The sequence below is a fragment of the Magnolia sinica genome, chromosome 19 (assembly GCF_029962835.1).
Source record: "Magnolia sinica isolate HGM2019 chromosome 19, MsV1, whole genome shotgun sequence".
Taxonomy (NCBI): domain Eukaryota; kingdom Viridiplantae; phylum Streptophyta; class Magnoliopsida; order Magnoliales; family Magnoliaceae; genus Magnolia; species Magnolia sinica.
The window spans coordinates 26434129-26461585 of record NC_080591.1 but is presented as its reverse complement, the minus strand read 5'-3'; the positions used below and the strand labels follow the sequence as shown (position 1 = coordinate 26461585).

The window sequence follows — 27457 nt, the reverse complement described above, 5'->3', positions numbered from 1 at the left end:
TTGCAAAACCATGGACCCCCATCTATAATGCTCCTGCACCATGCAGCCGTCTTTTTTACCCCTTAGCAGGAGGCAAAATTGACAATAACAGTCTGGATCTTCCTATGTGAGGGGCCAAGTGTTCAACAGTCCGGATCACCAATCATGGGCCCACATATACACCACAACGTCCACAACAAACTATTCATTTCCATGGCCGACCCATATGATTCCAAAGTCAGATTATAAACCAAGGAAATAGCCTACTTTCATTTTTTTGAGGGTTGGGGAAAGTGACAACAAATAGCAGATATTGCTAAGTGACGCTCATGTTTCAAATAATTTCCATGGTAACCATCCCACAGTATAACATTTATTATCACAGTTCCTTCCCGTAGTAAATTTCCAATCGTGGTAGACTAATTTCTACGAACCTCAAAGCTCACGAACCGCAGCAGAGTTCAGATCACCAGCATTTGTACCGAAACCAAATATTAGCTCAAGGTCTGACTTCTGGCTGAAAGGAAGCATCTGGGTACTCGTTTTGAACAGTTGGTTCTCTCACTAATGTGACTTGAAGCTGTCCACGAAGGTTCGGGCTCCCAAAATAAATCTAGATTAGTATCTTCAACGTCTGAATTCCAATGGCTTACCTTCCTCTTCAGTTAGCCAAGACCTCATTTCTAGAATCTGCATTCTCTTCATTGAGTGGTTGATACTGGATACTCACTTCTTCATCGGTGGGTGCCATTGCCAGAACGGACCGTGGCTCGCTAGTACAAAAATTCAGAGACCCAGATAAGTTGGTGGTTTATATATGGAAGAATGATCACATACACCATGGTAGTGAACGGTAAGTTACCATCCAGCCTAGCATGTGGGCCAGCATGTTGCAAAAGGTATGCCCCGACACAAAGAACATACACTGACAACCCAGATCGGTCCGCTCATCATGTGGGCTGCACGTGTATGTTCAATCAGACCACTGGTGGGTCTTATTTAGACAGTCCATTGTTTTTGCACCATGTGATTGCCTGTTGAGTCGACCAGCCTGAATTTTGCACCAAGCGATCTTAACGGTGAGGCGCATCCTTCGCATGGATCAGATGTCATACTCACATGAAACATTGTCATGGGCATGTGTGCTGGTGGTAGAATGGTTGTATGTGATCATTTCATGTGTATATGCATGCATCCATTGACATGGTATGTATGTTATGTAGTTGAAAGAGGAGGGCTTTGCATGTAGAACATACGATAGTGAATAGATGATTAGTCCAAGAGCAACTGTAACGAAAGAAAGATAGTATAACCAATCAACCTGCAGTGAGTCATCAACATGGTCAAAAGGGAATAAAACAGAAAGATCTCAGTCCTAATCACTATAGCTCATCTAGTCAATCAACCAAACTCAATCAATTCCAAGTCAAGTAATAGTTCTAAAACTCGGTGACTCGACTCGAAACTTGGCTGAGTCAACTCAACTCAACAAGATTTTGAGCCGGGTCAATAGGAAAGTGTTTCTCTGCTCTCTCATTCCTTCTTTTATTCAACGTTGAGGTCATTGAGTCAGCTCGTGAACTTGGTCGACTCGATGAGAATTGAATAGAGTCAGTCGCCAATTTGGTTGGCATTTTAAATAAAAGAAGGAATGAGAGAGATGGAGGTCAAACACATTACCAAAACGTTGAATTCGTACCACACTACCGTCTTACTATGCACCACGTTTTTAAGGGAATACGCCATTTTTATACTCATATTATGCCGAATACCTATATAACTCAAACACATCTTAGTTTAATTATCAAATATCTAGTTGATTCAAGTTGAGTCAACTCAACATGGCTGAATATTGAGTCAAGTCGAGTTTTCAAGTTCTCAAACTATAGGAGCCAACTGAGTATCCTAAACCAATTGAATGTCATATACAATAATTCACTCTTTCCCTCTCTCTCTCTCTCTCTCTCTCTCTCTCTCTCTCTCTCTCTCAGTTTCATTACATTCATATGCTAATTTGTAACTTAAATATGGAGGAAGGATCCTGAAAAAAAAAAAAACATATTAGTTATCAATCACTCAATCTCTGTACATGTGGCGCACAATGCGAGTCTTAGGTGATTCATCCGTTGGGCCCAACTTTGGATGGGCAGTGCACCCAAAATCACACCTCTCCGATGGTCCTAGCTACCGAATGGAAGACTTTAGCCTGTTAAATGTTGACCATCGATTGGACATTTTCTCCCAACCGCCCGAATCCTAAAAAGTCATCCAATTAGTGGCTAGGATGACTGAACCAGTGTATGTTTGGGGTACTAATCAACCATGGGCCCACCAACATAGGAATGGTCCACATGCCATGCATGTGTGCCATGTGTACAGAGATTGAGCACTTGTAACTCAGATATTTTGATTTAGATCAGGACACTTCCTCCTAAATCCTGAGCCGAGTCTTCGTGTAGACCAGACCCGGATTTTGAAAAGACCCAACCCTGCTGGATATCGGGTCAAGTCGTTTTTTGAACATCAGGTGTAATTTAGGATCGTACTTAAAAATAAAGAAGAACAAGAAGAAAAAGAAGATACCTGCTGCCGGTAAAAAAAGATGCGAATGACAACTGCCCACATGTCGGACGTGAGAAGTGAGAGATTGAATAATGCGGCCCCACTCATCTGTACATGCAAAATGATCATAAACTCTTGCGTTCAAACAAAAAAGGGAGAGCTGTCATTGATGAGAGATTCTGCTTTAGCTGTTCTAAGGTTGACAGTCATATATGATAGCGAGAGGATCGTCCATCCATTCCTCTCATTAGAACTTGGAACATGGATCGTTGTTTCATTTATAATCTTAACCATCCATTTGCAGGTCGATAGTTGAAAGGCTAATATTGTCATATGATGAGATGTTTTGCAGTGTCCATCCACGGTGGGGGTCAGCAGACCAATGGTTTGGATTATTGAATGATGGGTCCCACTTTTTTTTTTTTTGGTTAGCTTGTTAGTACACCCCACTGTCAGTTCACACTTCACTGTTAGCCACCCCCACTAGGGATCGATACCAAGACCTCAGTGTTGAAACGAGGTATCTTTCACTCAGTCTACCACTTGATCTATGGATCAGGGTGTAATGATGGGTCCCACTTGTTACTAACCAAAAGCCCGGGAATATTGAACATATCCTCAGGGTAGGGATCCTATAATCCCTCTTTTTATTTTTCCTTCCCCTCCAAAATAGTTGCTACATTGCGTAGTATGATTGTAGTTTCATTTGAATTAGAGCAGAGTTCAAAACTTCCAAGTTCGGATTTGAAATTCCAAGCCTCTTTACTTTCACATCAAAGAGAATACTGTTTCAACTTACTGTTTGTGTCGAAGAAGAAAACCAACCTTTAGAAGGAAAGGAAGCGTAGTGTAGAACAGAAACGTTGACATTGCAAAGGCCATGAAAAGACATATCTGAAAACAGAAAAACAAAACAAAGAACAAGTGGATGAAATAAACTAAAACTAATGATCTCAATCCAGGCAATGCAAAATAAAGGCATCTACATCAAACATCAAATTTCATTTGGATGCACTATTGAATTGAACTGTAATAATTAGTTTGTCACTGGACAAGAGCATGAGAAGGGAATTTGGGGAAAGTTGATAGTTCAGGAGCTAATCACCTCCCTAACCATATTATTACGAAAAATAGTATGGTGTCACAAAGAAGCAAAAATAAATTATAGAGCATTTAGTTCTCTCCAACACAGTTCAATACAGTGGAAATGACCATATTGCGATTACTTTCCATCAAGTTATTCCGTAGTGGTAATGGTGGCTATAACAGTCACCACCGTTACTTTTACAATACAGGCTTCCTTTTTTTTTCTTTTTTTTTTGTCCTTTTTTAAAAAAATAAAACTCTGAAAAACCTGTATCAGCCCCACAATGGACCGTTACATGGTGTTATAGCGTCTAGGGGGGGGGGGGGGAAGGGAACGGGCTGTTACGGGGGCTGTAACAGCCGTTACAGGACATTTTTCCATGACGACTGTTATGGCCATGACAACCCTGTAACATCTAACAGTTGCCATCGTTACCTTTACATAATGAACTTTATGGCCCCATAACTGCCGTTACAGCACACCATGCCTTCCATAGTTTTAATATTGAGTAGTTATGCTCCAAATTGCAACTATGTTACTTTCAACTTTTAGGTTGGACTTGAAAAGAAGGTACCTACATGTCAACACCTATTTCCTCATTATGAACACTTGGGAACTTTACTGAACCAGCTAGTGAAATACATTTCAAAGATGTGTCCAAACATAACCTACATGAGATAAAGTAAAATTAAGGACTTTGGATAAACTTTTATGTATCCTTTATCCAAACTCTATTGAAATGAGAACATTTTAAATAGATTGGCATTTGCACGCACAAGCACAACTAGCATTTTATAGTGACGATGCAAACAAAAGAAGTGATGTCTGAAAATCATAGGTATTTAAACTATCAGCTTCCTTCAAACATGACTGTGTTTCGTCATTAGTAGTGCTGGCCTACAGTTTTTCTCTAGTTGTTCAGGTTTAATTAGGGGTTTTACAATTGCAATAAGGATATGTTGTCTAACTTTCAATAATTTCATGGAGAAAGGGTGATGCAGTTTGCACGAGGAAAGATCGAAGAGGTGATTCATGGCACATTATGATCTGGGCACTCATCAAATTATCCCTTGTGAACATGTCCTTGCTGAGAAATCATAAGGGGTGGTAATGGGCCAGGTCCGGCTAGGCTCCGGCTGACCGACACTTAAAAACCCAAGGCCTGAGCCCAGTATGGGCCAAGCATAACAGGACCAAGACCAAGCCTGAAAAAAGTTTCTTGGCCTGGGCCCGACACGTCCTGGCCCAAAAAATTGATAAAATCCCTATTTCCCACTTGAATCTTCCTAATCTATCCATTGATCAAATGGGCCACATGTGCACAAAGAAATAGATATTTTTGAAAGAATGAAACCAACAGTCTACATTCATGACGGATGGGTTGCCTAACTGAGGAGTGAAATGGCATCTTTGTAGGATATAACACATGCATATGTAAAGTTGGGTTGAGTCAGGCTGGGTTGGGCTAAAATGACTTGAGCCCAAGCCCAACCAAAAAGTTGAACGGGCCATGTATACAAGGGCCAAGCCTGGCCCATGGGCTTAAGCTAGTAGGTCCAAACCAGAACCAAAGCCAGGTCGGGTGGGCTACTTGACCCATTGCCGCCCTAAAAAATCCTGCCAATATACTTAACAGGTGGGGCGTTGAATATAGACTGTTGCTCTATATTTTTTAACTGCCCACTCTTATCATGATGAGCGGCCAACCTGATAGTGGGCCAGCCTGAGTTTTGTGATATGGCATGATCCTGCTAGTGAGTGGCTGAGGTCCTGTACTTGTTCTCTGTGGGCACGGGTGCTGCAAATTGCCTCTTCAATACAACCTAAATCTTGCACAGGGGTGCAGCACTATCATGTGCCAGGCACAAATGGTACTCAGTCCCGTGATCATGCTTGTACCTCACTAATTGGAAAATCTCAACTGTCTAATCAGTTGCCCACAAATGCATTTTAAAATTAATACAGGTGACAGTCCACATTCATCGAGAAAAGGTCACTGGTCAGATGGGTTGGGTTATCCTGTATGTGAATTTTTTTCAATCGAGGCCCATCCATGGTGGGGCTCACCAGTCACCAATAGAATAGTTTGCAATTTGGAATGAACCAAACTTTGATTGGTGAGCTCCACCATGGATGGACCATCCCCAATAAATTCCTGATGGGACAATCTTGAGCTATGATTGGTGACATCAAAATTAATGTTTTTCAGCAAAGGGTCCACATTCATGGTAAAAGAGAGAAGATTGGACGATAGGATCTTCCAATTTGAGAGAAAATTGGGTCATGCACATCCACATTGGGGCCCATCAGATCAACAGTCTGAATCACCTAAACACGGGTTCCAGATCCACTTGTACAGAACGGACCAAAGGATGCTACACAGATCCTTGGTTGAGAAACATACGATTCCTTAAATTGCAACAAATTGCACTAACAGTTTTTCAGAGAAAATTGCATGCATCAGCATATTTTCAGTTTGTGTTTGAACAGGAAGAAACTATCATTTTTTCTTTTCAAAAGATGACCATGAGGAGATCATATAGAAAAACATTGTCCCCGTGAAAGAAGGTGAAAAATACTTCAACTTACAAAGACATATGAACTAAGAGCTAAAGTGTGCAATGCATCAATCAAATGTTAGGAGTAGATTACTTACAATTGTTGCAGACCACTTGACCGACTCGAGCTCCTTTCTCTCAAATAGGAATCTAGAGGAATGTTATGGAATGAGAGTAGTTCTAGTTTGCCCACTTCTCTTTCAATAAAAAATGGAGAAAAAACAGAAATTTTAAACTGTTGCCATATTATGATTAAAATGTTGTGCAATGTGGTTCTTCTTTAACAAATCGTCATTCATATTCATAGGTTTGTATACAGCTGGCATGACCCAAACAACCTCATTATCTTTTGCAACTTGACGGGGCTAAGAATCAAAACTTTAATTTATGACTGACCGAAGCAAAGGAGAATTTTGGTCTTTAAATTTTTAGAAAAGCTGAACCATTATATATATAGAGCTTCGCTAAGTGCTCATGTACAGGCCAACACATGACAGGGTGGCACATACATTAGAGATCTAATCCATCAATCAAGTTGGTCTGACGTTGTACGTGTTTACCCAAAAATAAAATCTGGTGGGTCCCAACATTGGAAACAGGTGGATGCCTTAGAAAACTTCAGCCAAAATTTTCAAAGCCTCGCAAAACTGTAGCCCACCTGAACAGTGGATCAACCTGATTCCTGGGCCAGGGCATGAATATAGTGGTGCCGTTTTGAAATCTGGACCTTGGACCTATCATGCCATCAGGCACATTTGTGGTGTGTACATGAGGTTTATTGCACACGCATGTGGGCTTAGCGAAGCTCACACACACACTGACCAGTGGATCAACCTGAATCTTGGACTAGGGGATCAAAAAAGTGGTGCCGTTTTGAATTTTGGACCTTGGACCTATCATGCCATCAGGCACATTTGTGGCATGTACATGAGGTTTATTGCACACGTGTGTGGGCTTAGCAAAGCTCACGCATGCACGTGCACAAAAAACAGCAATTAAATTCAAGTAATAACTTTAGAGGGTTAATGATCACAAAAAGATTGGCCAACTGCCATCATAATGCCATCAGATTTGGGTGGCGGCATGCCACAATCCCCCATTTACTGCTGTTAACATATCTAATTGTGTGCTATGCATATTTGTAAGTATATATATGCATGTCTGTCTGTTTCTACCTTTTCAAAATATTCACGCAATAATTTAAATCTAATCATGGATAAACATTTTATATCATCTTTCTTGTTGGTTTTTATGTAACATTTTCAGACCTTGTGTGAAATTTCATATCATCCTTTCCTGAAGCCTTAGCACTAGGTGGCCTGTTATTAGTTGAAGCTGTAGACTGACAGAGCTATGGCAACCCAGATATGAGACGATTATGTCATAAATGTTGAGTACAAATTTTATATGACATGTTATGATAAACATATAGTACCTATTTTGAGGAATTGGTGTATGATAAGCGCATTGCAAACATGTAATATTAACAACACATTGACACAAGAACAACCCTCAAATATAGTTTCCTTGTATGTTAAAAGGATACATTTCAATGACGCTAAATAGCACTCCAGAAACACCAAGCATTGCAACCACTTCAACGCGATCTTTCTTCTTAACACAGTATTCCTGCATTTAAAGTGGAAAAAAGGAATAAGTGCACTGACATATCTGAGGTGGTTCTTAGGAAATAGGAACCTATAAACACTGCATATTATTCCTTGTGGAAGGTCTAAAATCTATGAAACTTGGACGCAAGGTGTCACCACGCCAGACATGAGGGATGCTGGAAAACACGTCGCGTAATTGCATGCATACAAACACATAATGATATAGAAAAATGTATTGCTATTTTTGTGTTTTAAAAAAATGCATAAGACAGAAAAATGTATCTCATGTTATGTTGGAACTACATAAATACTGATAATATACAAGAATAACACTGTTAATTAAGGTTTCTTTTATCCAATGTATAGCTCAATGTGTGTGGAATATGGATGTAAAACAACCAAAATGGCAATATTTGCATCAGTAGCATCAGGGGATTAGACGAGACAGTAACACACAGAACAATAAACTTCTAACATAGCTATCTAAATGCCTGCATGCAAGTTAGTCGCTTTGAGATTGCATTGCCATTAAAACCCCGAATAGGTATCCAAATCATCAAGCACCATCCAGTCTGGATGGATGACAGAAGAGCCTGAACAAACATCTATTACATGTAGGTTTAAATCTAATTAAAGCTCAGCACGCTAACTTCCATAGTTGGTTCTCTGTACTTCAACTCGTAGAACAATCCATGATCCAGATCATTCGTCAAGTGGGTCCTACTGATCAAGGCCCACAGTGAAAAATGCTATTGATGGCATGGTTTCACTGTCCGATTCGTATACAAATGAACAGTACAAAAGAATATTGGCAACGGCAGGCAATGAATGGGAAAAGATCCACAATTGAATGGGTAGGATCATCCAATCCATGTGATTTGCTAAAAGTGGTCCATCCACGGCGGGACCCACCTGATGAAGAATCCAGGTTATTGATGGTTATGCCAAGCATTCAATCCCAATGCAGTGGCACTACATAAGGAAAATGGTGTGCTGTGCTCCAGTTATATTGTTCCCAAAACTAGTTGCTAATGTCTCTCCCAAACAACTACATGCTCTGAAAAGTAGGGGCTCATATCATTTAAAATAAAAGGAAATGGTAAATTAGGGTTCACTGACCTCTCCAACATTGCTAAATGCATAAAAAAATGTCCCTGCAATAACAAGTACATCGCCCAGAACAGGTTTCTTCCCACCTGCTGGAAGACAACTGAAAGAATTGATATTTGTTCCAATTGAGAGTGGTGATCCAGAGTCAAATCTAAAAATCTCCTCTCTGGTTCTACTGCCAATCTGGCATTAACACATACATAGAAAAGAAAATTACGAGCTTTTTTATTTTTTTTGAAGGATGAAAATTACAAGCATTGAATAGTGCAAATACAGAATGTATCACAATATTGAATGCCAGTAGTCAAGATCGAAATAAATACTTGCAGAATTACTAAAGAATGCATTTTGTAGAAATTGAAAACCATTGTCATGAATTTATTCCAAAAAATAGAGTTACCTCCACCAGAAACCCCTGCATCTGAGAGAAGCACCAAACCAAGGCCCACCACAGAAATGACCACGCCCAAAAGTTGCCACAGCGAATATCGGGTTCCTATGAATATCCATGTGAGAATTATGACCCACGGTATGGTCCAGCAGTCCAGCAGCGTCACACTAGTAATTGATGAGAATTGGTATGCCTTGATGACTGCATTACAATATCCATCCGTTGGTTCATAATCCCAGAATACCATAAAAGGCTACGTAAGGACATGAATATGTGTGTAATATTGACAAATGATGAACGGATGACAATACAACAGAAACAGCGAACAATAATTCAAATACAACTATTAATTATGGTTTCTAGAAGCACGAATCAAAGAAAATGTGGAGTGAAACATGAAAAATGAATGGTTAGATCGAAACTGTACTGCTAAGGACACCATCACCTTTCATGATTGACAAGACCATAATTGTGTTGATACTTGATTGCATCCCTTTGTTTTTTCTTAGATCACCATTTATTTTTCCTTTTTTCTTTTACCCTCATGGATCTTGATAACAATTTTCTTTTGTCCAGAGATAATGTCTACAAGTTGTTTTAAGATTCTACGAGATCAAATTTCAGTCATTTACTTTCTATTACTCAATGATCTCAATTTTTCACTTTGGGCTAGAATCCTATGATAGTTCACCATTTTGAAAATGGTGGTGACTCATCCTCTTCACATGTAGCACTCATATACGTACATCTAGACCATCCATAGTGCATGGCATTGTGGATGGAGCATACTCTAAAGAGAACACTGATCACTCAATCCAAACTGCCCATTTGATGGCTATAAAATGGACAGTTAAAAGTAAAGCGTTGAGTGTTCCAAACTCCAATAAAAAAATCACATGGTTACTATCATATTCTCGGTATATTTTTTGTGCTATGGTCCATCTGCAATTGGTTCCACAGTTTGGCCAGTCTGAACTGCCCTACAAGGCTACAACTGTGCCATGTGTATGTTTTAAGAACCACCTCCATTTTTTAAATAGTGGAGAAGTATCGTAAAATTCTAGCCAGTTTCTCCTCTTTTTTTGAGTTGTAGAGTCAGGTTGTATTGTTTTGTGCTTTTTGGCATGCTCTTCAATGAAATTCAGTTCTCTCAAAATTTTAAAAAGAAAAAAGAAGAAAAAAAAAACCCGTAGAAGTCTAGCCCATTCACTTTATGTGGTTAAGTTGGTAGAGTAATTGTCTTAGCATTACTAATGCCCTTAGTTCTTTCTTCACACATTCCCTTTAGATGTAAGAGGATTTATCGGGTCCTGATGCATCAAGACGTGAATAGTGTCCGATGATCTAATGGGCCCAACCTTGGATGGGGGATGTCCTGGAAAATCATTCAGATTGGGAGATCTCAATCATTCTACCAGTGGCCTAGGAATAGTCTTAAGAATGGCTACGATAGTGTTCCTGGAAAAAGGCCAAAGATTGGATGGATGGGGACATCCAATATAGAAGGATCATGGGGCATCCCTTATCCATGTCAGGACCATCATATCAACAGTGCAGATAACCAACCATGGCATTACGTGTAAGGAAAGCATGGCATTCTACATTCATCTAACATGGAATTATTTAAGCACTTGATCACACACCTAAATCTCTCTTCTTTTAGTTGCCAACCCACATTGATTGACAACACTATCCAAAGAGATCCATGATTTCCATTCAGAGAATGCATCATTAGGGGTGTGTTTGGTTGCACCAAATTTCATGAAATATCATGATATTTTGCACCAGATTAGACTGATTAATAATGAAATATCACAATATTTGGTGCAACCAAAACACCTTGAGTTAACATTTACCAAGTTTAGATCACCATTGAAATAAAACTTCCAATTCAGCAAGAATCCTTCGTCTCTGTGTTGCTTAAAAGGAAAACACAAGTCTAGAACAGGGAGAAAATAGGAAAAGGGAACCCACCCGCCACCTACCAAGATAATTCCCTTGAACATCGATACAGCCCAAGACAATATACCAATACCAAGGAACCTGCAAAAGGCACACAAAAAATGGGGGTGTGTTTGGATGTACTCTCCAATTGGGTTGAAATAATTAGTCTAATAAAGTGGAAATGATGAAATTGTAAGTCCCCTCTACATTCAGAATTTTGTATCGAGGGAAACGGATCCAAATTTTCATTACATCACTTTCAAGTTGGATTCAGAAGGAACACGATCAAAATTTGAGGGCTCTTCATCATTTTTGAATACCAAATATCAATGCGATTGGGCTGTGTCTTCCTGTTTAAACTGACCATTTGCAAAATAAATCACTTGGGCATCCAAATGCGGACCTAATTTTCTTATAAACATAAGATAAAGCAAGCATTTCATTGCAACTGCCAGTATTGTTGAGCAGTGTTATTCCAAGTAGCAAAATGAGCTCTATAATGGAAGCATATAGTCCACCAAAATCAAACTACATCAGATCCTAAATTTCAAAAAGAGAGAATGAGAAAAATTTTTAATCCATCTTCAGCAACCAAAATCAATTCCACTTGCTTCCTCAATTTGTAACATAGTGAATCATCTAGTTCTTCTATCTTTAAACCATAGAGTGGCTCACTGAATGAATGACCGGAAAGTTCTTTCCACTCCTGATTAAATGACTTTGTAATCTTGATCTTGATTGACAAAAATGTGGTCAAGCAATATAGAATCCTAAGGCCGAAAATGTTGTACAATACCATTGTGGGGCCTGCAGTTAAGGAATCCAAACAAGGTGTTCCATAACTGTAACGGTGGCCACCGCCATTACCGTTACAATACAGACCATAACAGCCATTACGACCTTTTTTTATTGAAAAAAAAAAAAGGAGTTCCTGGACCGTTATGGGGCTGGGGCCATTATGGCTCTTTTTTCTGTAACAGCCATTATAGTCCCGTAATGCGTAATGGTTACGACCGTTACCGTTAACCAATTTTGAATACCATGGATCCAAACAATAGATATGATGGTTAGACCATGAATGCCCATGTACCAAGAACACCTGGGATTGGAGTAATCCTAACCCTTGGATTGGTGACCAACAAACGAATGGTTAAGAAAGAGTAGAATCAGCAACCATTCCCATTCAACCGAAAGCAAGGCCAGATCTGATATAGCTAGGATTTTCAGATCTGGCATCTGGGTACATGGGCCATCCATGGTAAGACACATCACATCAACAGTTAAACAACCAAAAGATGGGCTGGCTCTTGTTCAAACTGAAAACCCAAATTGTGACATATAACCTGAGCGAACCTGAGCAGTTTAGAATTCTTCTTTGTTGGATTGGTGGAATCAAAAAGAGGATTTGGAAAGCAAAACATTATTTCGGAATAAATTTCGGAATAAACATTATTAGGATTTCCATGAAAATGTAGATAGGTTAATGGTAAAAAAAAGTGAGAGCTCTCTCTCAAAAAATATGGAAATTTCCATCTCATAGTTTTTTTTTTTTTTTTTTTAAATTTAATTAAAAGGAAATAGAAATTGCCCCTTTTGAGGAAAACCATGGAAATGCATTCCACAAATGTTTTTTTGCTTTCGCTAGGGGTGTCAATGGGCACCCGACCTGCAGTTACCCAATGGATCCAACCTGATTCTAATGGGTCCGGGTCCAATTTTTTGGACCCATCAAGTTGGTCAGGTTTGGATCTCAACTTTTGGGACCCAGTTAAATTCGAGTACAGCCAGTTTGGGTCAGGTTCATCAGCTAGGACCTGGTTAAAAATCAGGTCAGTTTGGATCAAGATCAGGTCCAGTGAATTCTAATGGTGATACGGTATATATTAAAGAGTGCTCAAGTTATAGTGCTCCTAGTTGCATCGATTCACTTGGACAGTACAATCAAACGATCTAACCGTTTAATGTGCCAACATCAGACTGATCGGGTGATCCAATCCATTCTTGATGTGGCCTTTTTTTTTTATAGCCATCTTCTTTCCAAGACATGGATGGGATGGTTACTTTTGCCTTACAAAAGTGATTCTTTAGAATCATAAGGAATCCAGAATGGTCCCTAACAAATAGATGGATCAAATTGTTTCTTAAACCTATTTTTGTGTAAATGATCTTGATCAAATGGTTTAATGTTTGCCACATCAGCGTGACGTTTGCAAGGTAGACCATGAAACGTGCATTGGACCTAATGAACTGTCTAGATCGATGGATTGGACTAGGGTTGTCAATAGGTCAGCCTGGCTCGTCTGGCTTTTGGGCTTTTGGTCATGGCCCACCTTGGGCTGGGGTATCAGGCCCAAGGGCCAGGCTCAGCAATCCCTCCCACACCCCCCCCCCCCCCCCCAAGCGGCTCCGGCCAGGTATGGGCCTATATTAAACAATGTAAGCCGGGCTTGGACAGAGATTGGCTGACCCTAACCCAGCCCATTGACACCCATAGATTGGACTGTCTACGTCTCCCAATGCAACTAGGAGCACTATAACTTCTAGTGCTCTACCAAGCACTTGCCTATGAGGGAGTAAGGTTTCTATGTAGGGGAATAAGGTTTCCAAGCCATAGCCATGTGAGGGAGCCCATTCACACACCACATGTGTCAAAGTGGCACATGCATGTGATCTAAAGCCATCCAAAAAAGTGGGCCCCACCATATAAACTCTTATTTGACCCAAACCAACTACCTGACAGGTACCTAGACCCAATCGGATTCAAGTCAAGAGAGAGACTCAGACGCAAAACCTCCAAGACTTGAACCCGGCTAGCCTGGGTGTATCTTCTATGGGACCCAACCCGACCCGACCTGTTGACAGACCTAGTTTTCACAAACGGCAGAAAACACTGCATATGTGGAAAACAATTTCTTTTTCAAGACTACAGAGTGAATTCAATTTACTTTGAACATCAAGCTTAAACTTCTGATGAGTGCTGATGGCAATTACCTGGAGCTTTTGCCGTCGATACAGAAGGATGCTACCAAATACTAGAGCCAACAACAGATAGGTGAAGAGAGACTGAGTAAGCGGTGTGTTCACACCTATAAACAGATTCATCTAACGGTTCATAATTCACAAAATTGAAATTCAAAAACAATAACAGTGGAAAATATATTTTCCATTAGATGCTTGGCAGGTGGGGCCCACCTTTTGGTAATTGACACTCTAGAGTGCACCATTCATATGGTTGGCCTCATTATGGATGGGCCGTGTAGTAAAAACCTCCTCATCTGATAATCCTGACCATAACGTTGGTGGGACTCTCTGGTTATATGTGAACATTTAGCCGAATCATTTGCTGATCATCTAACTGATCGACGGTTAGCAATTGATCAGTGGAGCATGCATTATTTTGCCAGTGCCCATCAAATGATGCGATCCAAAATACGAACATTTTGGATCACAAAAAGATAGGCCCCACCTATCAGTTGCTGTGCTGAGTTTGCTCTGAATGTGTACTGAAAAGTCCTGGCCATATGATTAGTGGATCATTTACCACTGAATGTGGACTACCCGCTATATCTGTCCATTTGCTGCCACCAATCAGATGGTTAAGATAATCCAGTAGAAAAAAATTAAATCCTGGCTCTTGACCATCAGTGATGGGACCCTCCAGATGAACAGTACAGATCACAAGAAGGTGAGCCCCACCTGCCAAGTTATTGTGCCATGCCATTCTTTTTAGTAGGGTATTGTAAGATGCTCAACCAGAGAACATGCTGCAGTATACTCCAGGATTTCAAGTTGGAGCTGGGGCCCATGGTTCTGTGATGTAGAACGTCGGTCTGTTGGGCCCTATAATGGATGGAGGACGCCGCAGATATCTCCCTGAGTGGAAGATCCTAGCCACCAATCTGGGGCCCTTTTTTCGGATGAATGTGGATTCCTATGTATTTCTCTTCTTAACCGTTTATTTGCAGGCCACAAATTTAGTAAGTCGAAACTTCCCATTTAGGAGATTTTCAGGGCATGGCCCATCCATGTTAGCTGGCAACAGGCCAACGGTCTGGATCGCTGAACCATGGGCCCCACTTATCCAAATCAAGAAACCAAGTGTACAGTTAGTTCATAACATGGGGTAAAGTATCCCATACAATGTCCCCAATTCAACCAGAGGAATTGTACGGCCAGGTTCTGCTCAGCATCTTTGAACCCTGAGTTGGAAAGGTGGGGACTGTGGATCAGAAATCCAGACCGTTGGTCCGATGGGCCCCACCGTGGATGTGGCATTCCCTCAAAAATCCACCTGATCCAACAATCCTAATCCTTCCATCAGTGGCCAGAAAGTAGCCAGTCGAGAAAAACCAACTACCCAACCACTACAAGCTTCCAATCCAGGAGAACCTCGTGACACGGTCTATCCATGCTGAGGCCCACCCAATCAACAGCCTCGATCGCCGATACGTGTGGTCTACACGTGCATACTCAATGCTCGAGGATATTTTCGATATCCTCGGCCGGAGTTTCATGTGTTTTGCTGCATGCAGCCCTGTTTGTCTACCTTCGATCGGAGGATTCTTGTACCAGAAGTAGAAAAAAGGGGCGCATCTAGCAAAAACGAGGGGGGGTGGATTTGCACAGAACGAGACGCGAAGATAACCCTAAAAAGAGTAAACGGAAACTGTTAAAACGAAACGGAGTTATTGGGTACCGAAGCTGGCAATGAGAGAGGAGGTGAAGCTGGTGGCTGCGAGGAAGAGAGACATGAGCTGGCCGAGTAGCAGGAGCAATACCACGCGACGAACCTTGCTCCGCTCCATCGCAGAGAGAGAGAGAGAGAGAGAGAGAGAGAGAGAGTGAAGTAGCTGGTTGCAGGAGAGAAGCACGTGGTCATTTATAGGGCAGAGAGAGGGGGGGGAGTGACAGTTGATTTTTTTATCTTCCTCAACAACCGGAGAGTAGCGTGCAAAGTGACAAATCTCATTCTCAGCCATTTCTCGCGATTTTTTCATATTTTCTTGTTTTTCTCGCGAAAGTTATGGGGAAGATCTTCCCTCAAAATAAAATATTAAAATATTTATTAAAAAATTAATAAAACAATATAAAAATAGATGCTAGCATCCAAGCGAAGGTTTATTATCTTAATTAACTGAGTAGCGTTTTAAATTATTTATATTATCTCTACCAACTTTTGGAAAAGCTATGAACGAAAATACCTTACTTCTTTTTCTCATTATTGTTCTTTTAAAAAAAAAAAACAAATAAATCAGAAAAAATATCTATTCAATATTTTATTCTTCTTTAAAACATAAAAAAGAATAAAAATAAAAATATCAAATAAATAAAATAATTTATCATCTTTGTTTATTTTTCCTTTTTTCCTTCTTAATCATTTTTTTTCAAAACAAGTAACGAATAAATTAAAAATTAATTAATAAACAAAAAAACTCTTAATTTTCTTAAATAAAATAAAAATAAAATTTAAGAAAAAATAAGAAAGGTACCAAAAGCAGCCACAAATGTACCAACGTCGAATCACAGTGACTGACAACCCTGTGGTGTATCAAGGGTTAACCTTAACCCCCACGGCATAATGTACTAATAGTAAATCAGCATTAGTTAATTTTTTATTTATTTATCATTTTTTAAAAGGAAAAAAAAAAGCATGAAGAGAAATATATAAGTTGTTTTATTTATTTGATAATGTTTTTTTATTATCCTTTTATTTTTTATTTTTTATTTAAGAAGATTAATTTTTTTATTAATTTAATTTGTTTATTTATCCTTTTTTCAAAAAAGATGTAGAAGGAAAAGAAGAACGATGAAAAGAAGAGGATAAATTATTTTACTTATTAAATTTTTTATTTTCATCCTCATCTTTCTCTAAAAAGATTAAGAACGTTTTTTATGAGTTACTTTTTTAATTTATTTACCTTTTTTCAAAAATAAAAAATAAAGAAGAAAAAAAACCTGAAGAATAAAAAAAAGGATAAATTATTTTTTTATTTAAATTTTTTTATTTTCACTCTTTTTTTTTTTTCTAAAGGAGAAGAAAAGAAGATCCCGAAGATAATTACTAATATTTTTGTATAAATATATTTTTTTTAAGAATAAAAAGAAAGGACCGGAAAATAAAGCAAGGGCATTTTCATCCGTAACTTATTTTGCCTTTTGTCAAAAAGTGATTCAAAGTTTTAAAAAAAATCTAATTACTTAATTAAGGTAGACATTGGGTTTACTTAGATATTAAATCCTCTAACTCAGAGTAGATTTTAAAGACTTAATACCTTATCTTATCATGGGGGCCCACTTAAATGAATGTAGTATATATTACACGTGTTCCATATATTTTTCACCTTATTTTAAAATGTAATTTCAAAACTCAGTAGATCAGATCTTAGGTGGAAACATTTGGGAACGATTATTATAAGTATTTTGTTGAAAAGAGTTTCATATTAAGCTTATATTTATTTTTACTTTTATCCAGGTCTGGTTGAACTTTTCAACAGGCTCCATGGCAAATAAACATTACAGTAGGCCATATAAATCTTTTGAAGGATTATATTCCTATGGTGTGGTCCACTTGAGATTTGGATCTGCTTAATTTTTGGGGCAGCATCCACGCCGAAAAAATAGATGTAGGGTGGATATGCACCACATCATTAGGTGGGCCGCATCGTAAGGATATTGCAGCCACCTCGTACCATTGCAAAAATACCTTGCAAATTCCATGGCAAATAAACATTATACTGGGCCATATAGATCTTTTGAAGGATTATTTCCTGTGGTGTGGTCCACTTGAGATTTGGATCTGCTTAATTTTTGGGACAGCATCCATGCCAAAAAAATAGATGCAAGGTCAATATACACCACATCATCAGGTGGGCCGCATGGTAAGGATATTGCAGCCACCGGTCCCATCGCAAAAATAGGTCGCATATTCCATGACAAATAAACATTACAGTGGGCCATATAAATCTTTTGAAGGATTATTTCCTGTGGTGTGGTGCACTTGAGATTTGGATTTGCTTAATTTTTGAGACAGCATCCATGTCGGATGTAGGGTGGATATACACCACATCATCAGGTGGGCTGCATGGTAAGGATATAGCAGCCATCGGCTAACACCATAACCACTCCCATTGCAAGGTGGTCAACCGGGATATCCACGTGGGTCTCATTATTTGGACTTTTAGGATTTATGGTACATGACACGTGTATGGTAAAGATTCATAATAAGAAACTTAATGTGAACGGCTGATCATCCGTATGGGTTACATACGTTGAATATAGACCACTGAGAAAACCACGAATGGCTGACATCCAACTCCACAATCAACTGTCAGGATCAATTCTTTCCGTTTTGCTATTCCATCAAATAGCCCGTTCAAAATAATGCAGAGGGTGAACGCTTCCGATAACCATGATCTCAACAAAAGTGGGCCCTACAGAGCAATGCGCACGCATGCAAGCCTAAGTCGCGACATATGTGAAAAGGAGTGCAGAGAAGGGACAAACTTGTAGCACATGCAAAGATCAAGTGGACCACACCACAGGATACAGTACCAATTGAACTCATGTGTGGAGTACGTTTTCTAGGGTACCCACATTTTTTTATCAATCTGGTAGTGGTTTTTTTCCCTTCATCAACAAATGTACCAACACCGAATCACATTGAATGATAACCCTGTGGTGTATCAAGGGTTAACCTTAACCCTCACGGCGTAATATATTAATAGTAAATTAGCATAGTTAATTTTTTATTTATTTATCATTTTTTAAAAGGTAAAAAAAAGCATGAAGAGAAAAATATAAGTTGTTTTATTTATTTGATAATGTTATTTTTATTATCCTTTTATTTTTTATTTTTATTTAAGAAGATTAATTTTTTTATTAATTAATTTGTTTATTTATCCTTTTTTCAAAAAAGATGTAGAAGAAAAAGAAGAACAATGAAAAGAAGAAGATAAATTATTTTACTTATTAAAATTTTTATTTTCATCCTCATTTTTCTTTAAAAAGATTAAGAACGTTTTTTATGAGTTAATTTTTTAATTTATTTACCTTTTTTCAAAAAAAAAAATAAAGAAGAAGAAAAACCTGAAGAATAAAAAAAAGGATAAATTATTTTATTTACTTAAAATTTTTTATTTTCATTCTTTTTATTTTCTAAAGGAGAAGAAAAGAAGATCCCAAAGATAATTACTAATATTTTATTTATAAATATATTTTTTTTAAAAATAAAAAGAAAGGACCGGAAAATAAAGCAAGGGCATTTTCATCCATAACTCATTTTGCCTTCTGTCAAAAAGTTATTCAAAGTTTTAAAAAATAAGTCTAATTACTTAATTAAGGTAGACATTGGGTTTACTTAGATAATAAATCCTCTAACTCAGAGTAGATTTTAAAGACTTAATACCTTATCTTCTCATGGGGGCCTAATATATTATATATTTCACGTTATCCATATATTTTTCACCTTATCTTAAAATGTAATTTCAAAACTCAGCAGGGATCTTAGGTGGAAACATTTGGGAATGGCCATTATAAGCTTTTTGTCGAAAAAAGTTTCATATTAAGCTTATATTTATTTTTACTTTCATCCGGGTCTAGTTGAACTTTTGAACGGGTTCCATGACAAATGAACATTACAATGGGTTATATAAATCTTTTGAAGGATTATTTCTTGTCATGTGGTTCACTTAAGATTTGGATCTGCTTATTTTTTGGGACAGCATTGGTACCAAAAAGGTAGCAGGTGGTCAACCGGGGTATCCCCGTGGGTCTCATTTGGACTTTTCGGATTTACGGTACATGACACGTGTATGGTAAATATTCATAGTAAGAAACTTAATCTGAACGGCTGATCATCCGTATGGGTCACATACGTTGAATATGGACCACTAAGAAAACCACGAATGGCTGACATCCAACTCCACAATCAACTGTCAGGATCAATTCTTTCCGTTTAGCTATGCCATCAAATAGCCCTTTCAAAATAATGCAGAGGGTGAACGCTTCCGATAACTATGATCTCAACAAAAGTGGGCCCCACAGATCGATGCACGCGTGCAAGTGTCAGTCGCGACATATGTGAAAAGGAGCGTGGAGATGGGACAAACAAAAAGGCTGGAAGACTTACGAGATTTTGTGGGGTTTACCTTGCCATAATAGCCTTGTGAGATTCTGTGGGTCATAATAACCTTGTAGCGCGACAGATTGTGGCATTAGCTCGAGCTCTTTAAACTAAGGCCGTGTTTGGGCGCGTGAGTTACAGCGGATTACGTGTGGGATGGAATTACGACCATCCCATGCATTTATAACGCCCGTAATATTATCGGTGGATTGTGGTGTAAATCTGTATACCATGCGCCGCCAGGTACTGTTTGGGTTTTATGGGATTGCAACCGTCGCATGAGTTTTCGAAAGAGCCATTGTTTGGTTACTCGATGGGATTCTACTGCGTATCGATGGCGGACACCTCTCCATCTAACTTTACCCACTGTACGGCTGATACGTGGGACCAACGGTGGCATTTGTGTTCAATCAGCACCGTCCATCCATTTTAGTATATACAAATATGTGCTTAATTCAAACTAATAGTACACCCAAAGATTAAGTAGGTTACTCGATGGGATTCCACTGCATATTGACTGCGGACGCCTCTCCCTCTAACTTTACCCACCGTACGGCTGATATGTGGGACCAACGGTGGCATTTGTGTCCAATCAGCACCGTCCATCCATTTTAGTAGATACAAATATGCGCTTAATTAAAACTTGTAGCACACCCAAAGATCAAGTGGACCACACCACAGGAAATCTTATCAATTGAACTCCTGTGTGGAGTATGTTTTCTAGGGTACCCACATTTTTTTATCAAACTGATATTGGTTTTTTTTCCCTTCATCTACGTCTTCGAGAACTTAGGAAAACTTAGGATGACAAATAAATCTCATGTGTGGGTCTTACGAAGAAATCAATGGTGGGAATCATTATTCCCATTTAGTACAGTCTAGTACAGGTTAATACATCTACGTTTTCGAATGCTTCAAGTTTAATACGCAATGCCTCAAACTAGCTAGAAAAACGGATGGAGGGCGTGGATAAGCCCATCAGGTTCGCAGTGGGCCTGAGTTTAGGAAAGAAGATTATACATGGAGAGACACACGTCAATTCAACATCTAGCCCACTGTCACCGCTAATTTGATATCCAACATATTGATCAAGCCTAAAGGCCAAGATTCACATAAATCAACTAATCAACTAAGGAAGATCAAAACCGATTTATGTGGCCCACTTAAAGAGTTGTAACCACCAACACTGTTCTGAGTTGGTTTCCTGATACGTGGTCCACTTCAGAATCTGAAATTTTCATAGATTGGTCTCGTACCATGAAACCATCTAATTTTTTTTTAAAAATATAAAATAAAATAATGATAGCATGGATGGAAGCTATACATCATGGTCGGGTCCACCACACCGACCAACCGTCATTGGCTACATTGGGTGGATCACAACCTTGACAATACTGGTTAACATGTGTCCAAAACCAGGGAATATACTACATTCATTATATAGACGCTATCACTGAAAGACATGACATAAGCCACAGTTAACAATTTAGTTACATGCAACAAACAGAAAACCTCATTTTTTAAAATCACCCAAATATCTTCGGTTCTTCTGTCATGTTCCTCCAATCTCCTCTACATGAGGACCACAATGTCTATGTAGTGTGATTAGAGCTAGGCATCGGTCCTGATCAGATCGGATCAGGTATAACTCGATCAGATCCGAATTTCTCATGGTTAGACCCGAACTCGATCCGATCCAAGACTGGATCTGGGTCACCTGATTCGGACAGACCCGATGCCTGGTTGACCTTACCCAAACCGAGTCCGCCTCGGTCAAGAAAACTGAGCCGGATCGGATTAGGTACAATTTGAACAGTATGAATTAAATCAAATTATTTCATATGATGTGGTCTAAGTTAACCTTTAATATATTTTCTTTTTGTGCTTAATAACTAAAATAATATTTCAAAATGAATTAACGGCTTAGATGAAATATATACATCAAGGTGGGCCCCACATGGCTCTGAAAGAACTTTTAATCTCCGTGTATATGTTTTTATTTAACTTTTAAAATTACTTGCTCTTCACGAAACTATTTACTTGCTTTTCACGCAAGCACGGTCTGCACAGGATGAATTTGAATTGTGTATCCACATTAGCGGATCTGATCATGGGGTAGGTGTTATATCCAAACCGTTCATCCATTTGGCAAGCTCGTCTCAAGGCTTGAGACGAAAAATAAGACAGATCTAACTATCAAGTGGACCACACGAATGGTTTAACAATTGAAAATCATTCTTTGCTGATATTTGTGGTGTGGTCCAGATGATCTTTGGATATTATTCATTTTTTGAAAAATGCTCTATAATGATCTATAAAAATATATGAGTGGTGTAGATATAATAAATACATCACTGTGGGGCCCATATAACTTTGATCTCCTTTAAACCGTTCGTACAACTCGGAGCTCGAGGAGCGCCCGGATCACGAGGATGCCAGACGCGTCACGAAACGGACTGGCTACTCTCTTGCCACCGGTCGTTGCTCTGTGGACCCCACCATGATGTATGTGTTTCATCCATGCCCTCCATCTATTTTTATAGATCATTTTATGTTATTAAAAAAAAAAGAGTTATATCGAAATCTCAAGTGGACCACATTATAGGAAATAGTGTTGAATGAACGTTGACCATTAAAAATGTTTTGGAGGTTATAAAAGTTTTTGATCAAGCTGATATTTGTTGTTTCCCTTCATCTGAGTCCTTATGACCTAATCAACAGATTAGATTTCAAATAAACAGTACAGTGGGCCTTAGGAGGATTATAATGGTGGATATCCAATCATTATTGTTTTCCTGTGGTGTGGTCCACCTGAGATTATATTCCTATCATTTTTTTATATAGAGCCCTAAAATGATCTATAAAATGGATGAACGGAATGAATGAAACACATACATCATGGTGGGGTCCACAGAGCACCCACAGGCTGGTGAGTAGCCAATCCTTGGACGCGGATTTCCTACGAAAGCCTTTCACAGGGAGTTCCTGCGCAGGATGCTGGATGGGCCCCACCGATATGTTTGTGGGAGTTCCTGCGCAAGGATGCTGGGTGGGCCCCACCGATATGTCTAAAAAATAGATGTATCAAGCACTCAACTGGGCCACACGAGAGGAAACAGTTGTTATTTAGTGAGCACCGTTGATACATTTTTACGACCATAAAATTTCTGTATCAGGCTATATTTTTAGTTTTTTCACTTCATCCAATTTGGAATGACCTTATAAACGGTTTGGATTGCATATAAACATCAAGGTGGGGTCCAGGAAAGTTTCAACGGTGGGAATTTCTTTCCCCAATTTCCCTTAACTGTTAGGGAGCTCTGCTCGAGGAACATGGGGATGTGTGAGAGAAGTAGATTGGGTACTCTGCATCACACTGTTTAAATGATGGTAAGTCAGTGCTCTGTGGGCCCCACCATGATATTTACTTCATCTATGCTGTCCATCTATTTTTCTAAATCATTTGATGGTATTAAAAAAAGAGGTATATTCCAATCTCAAGTGGACAACATTACAGGAAACAATGGTAAACAAACATTGTGCGGATCGAATCGAATCTGACCGGATCGGATCCATTCGGATCGGATTTCGGATCGGGTCGGTCCAGGTTGACCAGTGATCCGAAATCGATCCGATTAACGGCCGAATCTTGCTGGCCCACCTCGATCCGAGCCAATCATGGCCTTCGGTTTGGATCTGTTCGGGGCGGATCGGGTCGGATCCGCCAGATTGGTCCATTTCTGTCCAGCTCTAAGTGTGATGGATCGGAAAGATGGAGGCACCTTACGGATCGTGAACCAGAGACATGAATGTTTGTCTGTAAAAGCAATACAAAATATGATGAAATCCTAACTCATTTTCATGCACATTGTAATCATCTGTAAGAAAAAAAAATAAAATGAGATGTTCCAAGCCTTCTATAGAACTTACACAATCCGATGGAATCAAGTTTCGGAGTTGGAGTACGGCCTGCGTGGTTGTTTGGTGCATGACCTTTCTGTAGAAAGAGGTTGACAACAAGGGCATTCATGGCTAAAGTGCTTAGTAAATCAATTGCGACCCAACTACAAATAAAAGAAATTTGTTGGAACGCAAATCATACCTCGAGAAGGAGAAGCATCGTACATCAACCCATTTAGATATGCGCAAAGCATATTCTTTTACCAGGATTGACTACTACTTATACATGTCCGAATGATGTCCAAATGTGATGACCTGTAATGTCAATGGGAAATAGAAATTCATACCGATGTAAGACACGATACTCCGATCCTTCGCTAGTTACCCTTCATGATAAATCTTGCCTACAAATGCGTTCACGAATGAAATAGAGTTATACATTAATCTGATCACAAATAGAACACATCATACCTGGCCCTTGGGAAGTTGTGTTCAGGTGTCAAGATGGAATGCGGTGAACTCCATACTCATGGGAATGAAAAGGGACAACAGTTATAAGATGTTAATGCATGAAGGAAATTAAAATACATGTTACATTCAGCTGGAATGTCATGGTACTATTAAATACAGGCAGATCAAGAGATAATTACAACGTATTCGTATCCTGCAGTTATACATTCCATTAAAAAAGCCTACTGGAACCAAATATCTGATGTCTACCAAAATCAGAGTGAGAATAAGTACTGAAACATTAAAACTACAGCTTAATGATTATATATAAGATAAAGAATGTAACCAAGACGGCAACTACTAATGCAGCCACCGTGCCCCCGTCATTTGTGGGAGTATCATCTGTTTGAGTACTCTTGCACACCCCGGATCTTGGAATTTCTTGGATCAATTTACTAGCATATGTAGGTGACTCAACCTCACCACAAGTCTGGATCATTGACTCATTGCTCGTACTTGCATGGTTAGAATTCCACCATGTAGTCACATTGGAATGATTTGAAGGATTGATGTCTGACACCACTATATCCTTTTACATGCAACCATGACTCATCCCAAGACACATATATCCCAGGTTAATGACTGTTGACTACAACGTAATATTTACTTGAACCCATCTGCATTCGCATAAACATAACCAAGACACGAAAAATATGCATGTTATACAATTCATAATATGAAAGCATGTAAAGTGAATAGTACTAAAAATGGTAGATTAGTTTCACACATGATAGAATATCATGCATGTGGTAAATATCCAAAAACCCTAAAAACAGATAGTTACTAAAAATATAAGTGAAGAATGTGTATATAGTTATTACATATCCTGATATTGAAATTATCCAAAATGAAATCTAATTAATGTTGTTGCAACCATCAAGCAGAACCCTCACCAACATTTTTATTGAAATCAGACAAAGTTTTCTTCAACCAATCGATCCTCCGCTTTGGTCGAAGACTTACGAAAAAGGAGGCTAGCTTCTCATCCCTGGTCAGAAGCTGACCAACCTCGATGAACTCTGGGTTTGTCAGTCCCTGAACCTCCTTAAGGATATCTAGTACTTTAGTAGTACGGTCAACATTTTTACCAAGTCCAAATTTTTGCATTACCTCCGCCACCCCATCTAGAGATATCCCAAGAACGTCACATGGACGAGTAACACGCATCCGTTTCGTTGTCGTGCTCCCACCACGACTACTCTCACATTAGGTTCCTTGACTGGGAGTGTTGTGGAATGAACAATTTTCAAATTCCCTATGGCTTTCACTCGAAGCTTGAAAATTTATAGTTGAATCCCCGAGATTATCCTCGAAAATATCGATATGTGCATCGGTGTCATCGTCCAGGTCAGTCTATGCTTCATTTAGATCTCGTTGAACACGAGATGAAGCTGTAGCCATGTTCCTGCTTCCTTGGGCGTAGCAGCCTGTTGCATGGTCTGTACCTACAATCGCCGTTAAATTTTCCAATCGTTCTATCCGCTTCCCACGTAGTTTTTCTGCTCTCGGTTGTGACTACATACAAGGAAAGGATTAGGTAAGTAGATGATAGTAGAGTACACATAATTAAAGAGAGAAACTTATGTAACAAATGAAATTCAATGTAAGGGATTGTGAGCAACCATTACCTTGAGGTACTCTTCCCATACCTCATCTGGGGTTGTGACAACCATATGCTCACTATCCCACCCAAAATCACTTGTGGCCAACATGTCCTTCACATCGTTGTACTCTCACTTATGATATCGTAATTGGTTTTGGACGTTTTGCCAGTTTACAGATATTTCAGTCCTCCTAGACACCTCCTCAGTGGCCGCATGATATGCTTCTCTCTTAAATTCATTATCCGCCTTTCGACCCAAAGCGATTTGCTCCATCAATGTATTGAACAATATCTGATCCATTGTTCTGGTCCACTTGATCTTTGCAGCTCGCAATAGAGGCTCAGCAAGCAATTTCACAGTCTTCTCGCGTAGAGAAAAACGTGTCGGTAGAACTAGAGACCTCGCCGGGGACTGTGTCGGCGTAGGTGTACTACTTACCCAATTGTCGGACATCTTACCTAATGTGTGGATTAACAAATAGTTATAAACTGAATAAACAGTGAAGTGTACAGTTCTACTAGCAACTATTCATGCATTGAAGAGTATATAATTATACCAAGTGAATATGTAAGTCCAAAATAATAGTGTTCAAATCGACCATATTTTACTTATACATATATGTGCCTATCCGATAAGTCAATGCATTTAATAAAAAAAAGGAGCCTATCTATTCCTACTATTCATTTGGGTGTCTGTCCACATGCGTTTCATCACGAACTTTGATCCATGCCTCTTTCTCCCGCTGTGTCACTTGAACTAGCCATTATCGCTCATTCATTGTTGATACCCCATTTGGTGTAGGATTACTCTCTACATCCCCCACGGGTATACCAATATCGTCTAAATCTTGTTTAGTTTCGTCTTCCTGACGAATGAAATTATGTAGTACAGAACAAGCTACTACAATCTTGACCTGTGTTTCAAATGGATATTGCACAGCTGGCAGAAATCATACCCTTGCAAGGAATAAGGAAATATTGTTTCCTTTCTTACAAAACTGGCATCCTGTTCCAACCATCTTTTCTACGTGTAGAATTTTGAGACATATTCACATATAGGTATCTGTTTACAGCCAATGTAG

General features: G+C 39.1%; 1 protein-coding gene across 1 annotated transcript; it reads right to left on the bottom strand.

Annotated features, from left to right (window-relative positions):
• Nucleotides 1-222: 222 nt before the first annotated feature.
• On the bottom strand, nucleotides 223-16103 carry LOC131235058 (uncharacterized). Its single transcript, XM_058232160.1, has 11 exons — nucleotides 15938-16103; nucleotides 14233-14327; nucleotides 11283-11340; nucleotides 9307-9498; nucleotides 8916-8992; nucleotides 7733-7815; nucleotides 6285-6336; nucleotides 3367-3435; nucleotides 2563-2649; nucleotides 1236-1300; nucleotides 223-752 (listed from the first exon to the last, which is right to left on the bottom strand). The coding sequence occupies exons 1-11, from the start codon at nucleotides 16044-16046 to the stop codon at nucleotides 641-643; spliced, it is 999 nt and encodes a 332-aa protein (XP_058088143.1). The 5' UTR covers nucleotides 16047-16103; the 3' UTR covers nucleotides 223-640.
• Between the last annotated feature and the right edge of the window lie 11354 nt (nucleotides 16104-27457).